This window comes from Thamnophis sirtalis, unplaced genomic scaffold, assembly GCF_051295495.1.
Source record: "Thamnophis sirtalis isolate CommonGarterSnake01/CBP01778 unplaced genomic scaffold, rThaSir2_p1.2 scaffold_8, whole genome shotgun sequence".
NCBI classification, from domain to species: domain Eukaryota; kingdom Metazoa; phylum Chordata; class Lepidosauria; order Squamata; family Natricidae; genus Thamnophis; species Thamnophis sirtalis.
This window is the reverse complement of record NW_028261388.1, coordinates 19,351,831-19,361,121: the sequence shown is the minus strand read 5'-3', so window position 1 is coordinate 19,361,121 and position 9,291 is coordinate 19,351,831. Positions and strand designations below refer to the sequence as shown.

The following is a 9,291-nucleotide window of genomic DNA, read 5'->3' as shown; positions in this document are numbered from 1 at the left end:
ACCAAGGTCCCTTTCAGCTCTGGCATTCTGTTATTCGGATGTCACAACATACACTGAATTTTCAAGCCAGTGCAGTTTGTGAGTGGACACATTACCTAGGCAGATAGTAGGTTCTCCTCAAAGGATATTAAACAATGATCTTACACCATGGTTTAAACTGAGCAAGTGATTGGATTTAATGATTTATACAGAGTCAGTTCCAATTCTATGATAAACCAAACGAATGATGATTAAATAAACGAAAACCCAGTCACTAACATTGGGTATCTTACACATCAAAGGGACTGCATAAAATCTGGTGACACCTCTAAGGGTTTGGCTTGGCTTTTATGAAACCTTCTGAACAAAACAACAGTCCCTGTGCAATACAGTTTAATTTAACCGAAACAGACAAATTTTGAATGTGCTATGCAACCTTCTCTATAAAGACAATTCTCAGAGCTAAACATCATTAATTTATACAGGTTCATTGCAAACTTAGCTTCTTCAAGCTTCTTCAAAAATGTTTGTTTCATAATAGTACAGTCCAGTCTCTAGGAATATTGAAAAGGTAGCTCAGTGGTATGTGCTCCTGGGTAAATGTGTCTATAATGGCAAAAAATTATATTATAATCCTCTATAGATTTATGAAGAGTAAACCTAATTTTTAAAAAAGAGGGCATCCTCATGAATTAACACATCCAGCACTGAAAATTCCTAAGTAGTGAATAATAAGGATTTCTCCCCCGCCCTAACTTCTGATTCAGATAAAAAGAATCATCAGTTTCACTAACACAGATGATAAATCAAGAAGAGCAATTGTATTTGTAAAACTTGAAACAGGGATATAACAAAATAGCTGTCTCAAATCCCTTTGGGAAGGGGGGGAAAAAAACCCTTTCTAGTTTCAGGCCATTCTGCAATAAAACCAAAAGAAATCCTACACATTCTGAGTGTTATTGCTTTTGCCTGGGTTGTTTATGTCAGCCAGGATTTGAAAATTTGTTCAATTAATTTTAAGTGGAAAACCTCATTAACCTTCATAACACTTCACTAATAACAATAGTCTGTGTGCTGCTCATGCTGAAGTATAAATAAAATATATCCCAGCTTTGCCAAATAAGTTAATTTCAAACTATGGGTTTTTACGCAAATGTTTCTTTAAAAAAAAAACCCTATTGCTAAGTAAAAACAGACAGCTTTGCAAACGGATTGATGCTATTATTATTTGCATTCCAAATAGAAAGGTCTTTCAAATTTCTTGACACATTCCATTTATACTTCGTCATAACCGTCAGTGGATCTATAGAAGGTACCACAAAAGAAAAATATATATTAATTTCTGACATTGGAGAAGAATCCTTATTCCTTCATTACATTAGCATGAACTGCAACCTCATACCGTTTGGCAACATGAGTTAAGAATTTGCTCATAACAAGTTCAATCCAGTTAAGCTGCTATCACTCTCATTGCTTCCAATGAAAGGAAATTAAATAAATCTTTTTAATATTGGGTTAAGGTACAACCTACTGAGCAGTTAAATCCCTTTGAGTTTAATTGGCTTTTCCCTCAGGTGCAGCGTGTAGTTTTAGAGCTTAAAATACTTGAACTTATATCGGCGGGCTTGTGGCACAATAGGCTTAATTTGGGGTAGATTGTGTCAAATCATTCTGCTCAAAACATAATTCACCAATAAATCAATACAGAACTCAATGAAATTTCAGTGCTAAAAGCCTAACTCTTGTTAAAGCAATAGAACCTAGTTTTCACATTTTGACACCTAGTCCCCTTAAATATGTCCCTGCCTTTTCAACTGCCAGTGAGGGGTCTCATTTATTTTTATTATTATTTAGTTAGTTAGTTTGTCAAACATGTAAAAGATAACAGGTGTAAGTATAAACATGGACATGAACACTGGAAATGGGGACGAATAAATGGGGACAATAGGACAGAGACGGTAGGCACGCTGGTGCGCTTATGCTTGCTCCCTACAAACCTCTTAGGAAAGGAGTGAGGTCCACGTTAGACAGTTTGAGGTTAAAGTTACGAGGGTTTGAGGATGTTACAACAGAGTCAGGTAGAGCATTCCGGGCATTGACCACTCTGTTGCTGAAGTTGTAGTTTCTGCAATCGAGTTTGGAGCAGTTTTACCTTTAGTTTGCATCTATTGGTGATGAGACAAACCTTTAGTTTGTCTCATCAACAAATGGTCCATTTTTCTTTCCCCCCCCCTCTGTTATATATTTAATAGACACAACAATAAAATAAAATTAAAAAGAAAAAAAAAAGAAAAGAAAAATGGTCCATTTTTCAAACACCATCATTAACTAAAAAAAGTTAGTTAATTTTTTAACTAAAAATTAAAACTAGACATTGGAAAATTTACTCCTTGCTACAGAATCTACTTTTCTATGTATAGCATATATGGTAATTAATTTAAATGGAAGCACATCATATGTGGGTCCCTACCAGCACCCTGGAATGGAAAACAGCCAATTTCCAATATGTCCAACTAAAGTAAAATCTTACTGAGATCATTACAGGACAAGTCAGTCATAGATACTGATTTCAGCAAGACTGTGGTCTACCTTTGCTGAGATGGTAAACTTATTTCTACAGCATTTTACTTCTGCCTTCAAAGAATTCAAAGGAACAACAAAAGAAAGAAGAACTAAAAAGAGATGAATACCGGTAAATAAAAATTCCAGAAAGATGTAGCATCATAAGCTTCTGAATTATTTTCACTGAGCATAGATAAGTTGCATAAAAAGAACCATATCCTTCAACAGTCTTGAATTTTAGGGACAATAAGCTACTACAAAAGACCTGTGACATATAGGAATAGGTTCAGGGAATGGTAATAGCAAGAATAAAGAATAGCCGCCTGGGATTGGGCGGCCTATAAATTTAACAAATAAATAAATAATAAATAAATAAGAACAAGGAGATATTATGGCAAAGTTTAGCTTTGAGAAAAGATAACCAACAACTCTAACTGCCTTGTAATACCTAAAAAGGAGTCACACCAAGGATCTCCATGATCCTTTCCTACAGTAAGCTTAAATTATAGAAAGGCAGATTTCCATGAAATGCCAGCAAAACTTTTGAACTGTACCGTTTGACACTAGAACTAATTTCAGAAAGACGTGGTGGGCTTCCTTTCATCGGATATATTCAAGATAAACACCTGTCAAGCACAGTTTAATTGGGATTTCTGCAGGAGTTGGGCTCAGTTATCCGAATGGCTCCTTCTAGTTTTATGATTCTAAGCACTAGAAAGAGATTTCACTCAGCAGCAGTTTTTCAGTCTAATTGGTCAAGAGCGAAAGGAAAATCCAAGAAGCAAAGAAAAATAAGCGATAGATACTGAATCCCTTGCATTTTGATGCCCCAATGTCACTGCAAATATTATACGTTTAGACTTGTGCTATTATTCTCTGATAATTCTACCCACCAATGATCTTCTAAAGTATTACAATGGAATTATCGAAATGTACATAATCTTGCTTTTAAAACAATTAGTTTCAATCACCATAGGGGAAAGACAGAGCCGGCAGAGCAATATTAAAGATAGAACATTGTATCATATTAGTTTTTATTTCTGAATGTTTGTCTATCTTCTATTCTTTTGCAGTATATTCAATATTATCCACTTAGCTGGATATCATACAGAAGAGATTTTAGGAGTGTTAGTTCACCCACTTATGGAATTACTGATCAAATAATAGCTACTTATGTATTAAATACACAACGGGTGGCTATGGAAATCAAATAAATAAATATTTAATCAAGTAAAATTTATTATTGAAGCAACTTTTTAATTAAAAGGAAAGGTTCATTTTTTTAAAAAAAGAAGAAAATAAAAGTCACTCAGCTTAAGTACAGTTATGTAAAGTTAAACCTATTTAAATATTGTTATTTATTGCATTATGTTCTTTTTTTCCTAGAGTTCAAGGTTCATCTTGGCAGATCTCCCCTAAAGTTATCCCTACAACAACCATGGGAGAGAATGAATGGTCCAATGTCATCCAGGTGAACTCTACGGTTGGTTGAGAACTGAAGTATAGTTATGAATATTTAGGATTAGATAGTCACAGCATAGTCCTGTGAATGTTTCCTTTGCAATCTTTCAATGCAAATTCTTCGTTCCACATCTATGAATGGAAGATTGTGCCCTAAGGTTAAGTCTCGTCAACTGAAATTAATGGCACTTCAAAGGGTTTAATGGAAGCAGAATTGTTCTCCTTGTTATTAATATTAACAAACATACAGCACAAACCACTCATTCAGTTTCCACAAGCAATGAAGGATTATTTATCCAGGGGTGGGTGGATGGGGTAAAAACACAGCAGTCTTTTTTTAAAATGCTTTCCTGTTTTTTTTAATAGATGGTACCTTAACACCAAACCTCTATAGTCCAGATTCACAAGAGAGATCCGTGAGGAGGGGAAAAGAGGTATGCTGCCATTGCATTGTGTTCATTTAAAGGTTGGGTGGGGGGAACAAATATATCGTCTAATCAGGACAGTAGAAGACAGATCAATACTACATCAATGCTGAAGTCATTTTTCAATAGGGCAAAATGTAAGTTTGGTTGGACCAGAATATATCGTAGAAGACAGTTCACAAGATGTATCAGGTGGGCGTCCCAGAGTGCCAACATCGGATGGTAAAATAAATTACTGTACATCACCTTGGTGTTAGTCATTGAAAAGGTATCTTGATCCAGATTTAATGTAAGAAAAAGGCTGATACATTAAAAAAAACAAAGCCTTAAAGAGAGACAGATACATCCCAAAACATTCCTATGAAGTAATACCTTCATTCTCTCTTATCGATATAGATACACAAGAAAAGCTCAACTGTTCTGCATTCACAATTTGCAAGACATAGGGTATATAATACTGCAGAGAAAGAGAAAAAAAGTCATCGCCCCCCACAAAAAAAGAGGATTGTGGAGATCGTTGGAAGGCGGAGATTGTTTCTAAACTTAGATATTGATCCTACAAAAGGGAAAACCAAAGCTAATCTCTAAAATTGAGAGTGGAAGAGTTGGAAAAGCAGAGGAGGAAGAGAGAACGATGACAGATTTCACAAAAAAAGGTTAATGCATTCTTGATTGTGTCAAATTGTACTAACCACTATTGTCCCCCATTGTCAAGTCCCAGGACAGGGTTTCAGATGCACCCTTAAAAACAGGCCTTCCTTTGCATCAAACTTGCCAAAGTCTCCCTCAAGCTTTTCATTATTGTCAGTAGATTTAAACCCAGTCCTTTCAATACCATTATAGGTTTGTGTAACCCACCCATCCCAAAATAATTAATGTAAATTTGCTGTAATATATCACAGGAAACATTTCTGTATGTACATCCCAATAGGACAGCCCGAACCATTGATTTCAAGGAATATTGTTTTATATTTGGTAGCACTGGGCAGTTTTTCCTCGTCTTCTCCACTTGGGAAAGAAAAAAAGACCCATCCTTCTGTTTGCAAGAACAAAAAAAAAAGTAATTGAAGAACACAATTTAATTTGACATGCGTTTGAATACTGATGGGTTGGTTAGTTCTTTCATATATATTATCAATAATCATCATTATCTTCAAGATTATAATAATAGCCACTCAAATATATACAAACACCAAAAAAAAAAGTCTTTTGGTGAGGTCCCCACAAACAGAAGTCAACAAAATCAAGACAATACCACTGTTTGCAAGAGCCCAGGAGTATCTGTTCCCAATTCCAATCTTTCCGGATGGGGATTCTGGGCTTCCGGGCCAGAAGGAGAAGGGATATTAGAATCCTGGGTGATTTTCCCTGGACTGGATGGTTCTTTTCCTTGGGGTATTTCATACGGATCCCCCACCTGGGTGCTGGCGCTGCAGTGGTCCCGCTCATACTCTTCTTGCGCCTTCTGCATTTTCCGCTTCTTCATCTTCCTCTTGTGGATGTGGAAAGTGATCAGGGAAAGAAGAATCAGGCAGCAGATGAGGGCGACCAAGACAATCAAGACAAAAGTGGAGGAGAAGGACTGGAAGAACTGCCCCATTGGCGTGATGCAGGTGCTGCTGGCGTTGGAAAAGCCAGATGTTCTATTCAAAAGGCAGGGGGGCAGGGAGTAGCCGGACCCTTTGGACAGCTCCGCCGCACTCATTGAGGAGGGTCTCGGGTTGATTTTTTTTTTTTTTTTTGGTTTTGCTTGCTTTTCCTTCCCCCGGAAAAGATCCCGCTGCAGATTTCTCCACCGAGAAGGATGCTGGCCACCTTACGCTAAGGGAGGGAATGCCTTGCCCAGCCCTTCACACCTCCCTCATTTTTCTTTGCTGGAGAAAAGGAAGATGGATAATAAATATAAATAATCATTGTTCCCTGACTTAAAACAAACCAAATAGACCACCCGGGAGCCAAGGGGAGGAGGGGAAAAAAAAACCCAACCCAAACCCTTTCATCACCATTTTTTTTAAATCCTTTCAGCCACAGTATGATCCCCCCCCCCAAAAGCACCATCTGCGAGAGGCGAGATTTTTCAAAGGTGAGAAACGCAGGACTGCATTGTATTCCTCCCGGCTGTCCCTCCACACCCGAGAGAGAGAGAGAAAAAACCCTTTGTGCAAATTCGTGGGTCACGATTGCTGACTGTCACGGAGATCCACACTGATACACCCCAGCCATCACGCCCCACATCCCCCCCCCCCACACACCCCACCCCCAATTACTCAGCAGCCCTAGCGAGCTCGCCTTACCTGACCATTCCAGAACCTCAAGTTCTGGAGGCTGAGAAAGTTTCGACGTTGGGCAGCTGGTGGGGTTTTTCTCTTTCCCCCTCCCACCGACTCCCCTTCCCCCGGCACACCCGCCCCACTCCTGCATGACAGCTATATAACGCCCCCCTCCCTCCGCCGGCGCCTTCGGAAGAAGCCCCCGCTGCAGCCTTTGTAGGAAAGGAAAGGAAAGGAAAAAGAAAGGAAGGAAGGAAAGAAAGAAAGAAAGAAGGGAAAAAAAGAAGAGGGATGGCTTTAGCTCACCTGCTCCTTGGTGTCTGCGGAACGGGAAAGGAGGGGAAGGAAGATGGCAAGGACGCCCCCCGACCACGGGCTGCGGAAAGCGCTGAATGAAAGGGGCAAAGCCGCCGCCGCCGCCGCCGCTTCTCGCCAAAAAGTGGCCTCTCAGCCTATAGCCAGCCCGGGCGGTGACGTCACGCAGGCAAGGTCTCCGACTGGCTGCGCTTCCCGCCGGTGTCGCCTCGCCGACACAACGGGGGGCTCCTTTGCGCCCCCCCCCACCCGCTTCCCTTCCCCTCTCCCGACGCGGTCTTTCTATCCACGCGCGCCCCCTTTCCCCCCTCCGTGATAGCGCGGCACAGAAGTGAGGGGAAAAGCGAGCCAGCTTCAGTTCGAGATCTAGTCTTAAGCACTTCAGGCAAGTTAGCGCGGTCCCTGACTTTTGAAGTGAAGGAGGATCAGCCAAGCGACAGGCAGTCCTCGGTTTACGACAGCACTTGAGCCTCACATTTGTGTTGCTAGGGGAGACAAAAGTCCTCGTTTCGACTTTTCTTGCCTTTTCAAGGTACAGCGGTCGGTTTACCGTCAACGGCACTGAAAGAAGTGGCTTGTGATGGAGTTTTTCACACTTACGACCACTGCAGCATCCCCATGATCTCAGCCGCTTGTCGACTCATCCGTATTTATGATGCTTGCAATGTCCCAGGGTTATGGCAAGCAAAGTCAGCGAAGAAGACACTTAAGAACTGTGTTAGTAGCTTAACAATTGCCCCGATTCCCTTAACAACTGTAGCAAGGGAAGTTGTAAAACAGGAGAAAATCCACTTCAAAAACGTTTCGCTTAGTGACAGAAACTTTGGGCTCAATTGTGGTCTTAAGTCAAGAATTACCTGTACCGGAAACACGTTGCCTTTTATGTTTTCCTGTCTCAATACGGCCTAGCAAATAAGATGCATGTAGATCTGCCTCAAGAGTCATCATCAGGAAGAACATTTAGGAAGAAATATTCCAAGAAGCAGACAATAATAAAGCATGGGTGCATAGATGAGATGGACTGGGCATCACTGGCTCCCATGAGAAGGCTTTAAACCAGTGGTCCCCAACCTTTTTTTGGTCATTCCCCACCTAAGCATCTCTAAAATCCTGACCCCCCCCCCCCAGTGACATATAATATAATTCTTACTTTACTCAAAAAGTGAACTCTACTCACCGGGAGGAAGCCTAAAAGGCCATTAACTTGGTTTAAACAAGGTTCAAATTGCCCCCATTAAAAATCAAATCGCCCCACTGTGAGGCATGGGCTCCAAGCTGGGAACCACTGCTCTAAACTCGCAACCCTATTGTGCCACAACCAAGTTGCCTCAATAATGATGTCACCAACCTTTTCTCCCTGGATAAATTCCCTTTCTGTTGGGAAGAGGCAAATGGCAATCCTCCTTCCATCTCTACCTTGACCAGAATTAAAAACCTTGCCTTAAAGACTTCCCTCAAAATATTCAAATAATGCATATAAATAATGAATTATACCTAATTAATTATATTGGCAATGAAGATATCAAAGTGGTAGAGGACACCTGCCTTTTGGGATCATCCATCAACAGTAAAGGAGCAAGTAGTCAAAAGTGGACACTAGTACTTAATAGAGCCCAAAGTACTTAATAGAACCCAAAGTGCTTTTTTCAAAAGGCAACTGGACTTTCTGGTTTTTCTTTGAAGACATTTTGCTTCTTTGAAGACACTTCGCTGAAGCTTCTTGTGTCAGCGTTCCAAATATCATCCAGATTGAAAACAGAATTCAAGGCATAGCTTTCATCAAAGTTCTAATTCAATAAGAGAGACATGTTGGTACAAACCAGTGGTGGGATTCAAATAATTTAACAACCAGTTCTCTGCCCTAATGACTAGCTGGATAAGTGGGGCTTGGTGGTCATGTGACTGGCTGGGCATGGCCAACTCAATGTCACTCACGTCAATGGGCGCTTTGCCTTAGCTGTTACAATGTAATAAGGGTTAACCGAAGAGGCAGTTTTTGTAAGCAGGGCAATAAAGATGAGGCTAGAAACAACGCCAGAATATTTCCTTCCTGCCTTCCTTACAGGATTAGCCCTGTAAAGTGGAAAAAAAAACAAGAGGAGTTTTCTTCCAACAACCAGTTCTCTGAGCTGTTTAGAAAGTTAACAACCGGTTCTCCCGAATAGGTGTGAACTGACCGAATCTCACTATGGAAACCCCAACTCAGATTTGGGTTTCCACAGGTTGTACCAACACGTCTCTCTTACTGAATTAGAACTTTGATGAAAGCTATGCCTTGA

The 9,291-nt window shown here is 40.4% G+C and overlaps 1 protein-coding gene across 1 annotated transcript; it reads right to left on the bottom strand.

The window, feature by feature from the left end:
* Nucleotides 1-4,917: 4,917 nt before the first annotated feature.
* On the bottom strand, nucleotides 4,918-7,111 carry CUNH11orf87 (chromosome unknown C11orf87 homolog). The gene is made up of 2 exons (XM_087721191.1): nucleotides 7,004-7,111; nucleotides 4,918-6,301 (listed from the first exon to the last, which is right to left on the bottom strand). The coding sequence occupies exon 2, from the start codon at nucleotides 6,130-6,132 to the stop codon at nucleotides 5,671-5,673; it is 462 nt and encodes a 153-aa protein (XP_087577317.1). The 5' UTR covers nucleotides 6,133-6,301; nucleotides 7,004-7,111; the 3' UTR covers nucleotides 4,918-5,670.
* Between the last annotated feature and the right edge of the window lie 2,180 nt (nucleotides 7,112-9,291).

Coding starts and splice junctions, on each gene's coding strand:
- CUNH11orf87 (XM_087721191.1), bottom strand. CDS start 6,132: ATGAGTGCGGCGGAGCTGTCCAAAGGGTCCGGCTACTCCCTGCCCCCC.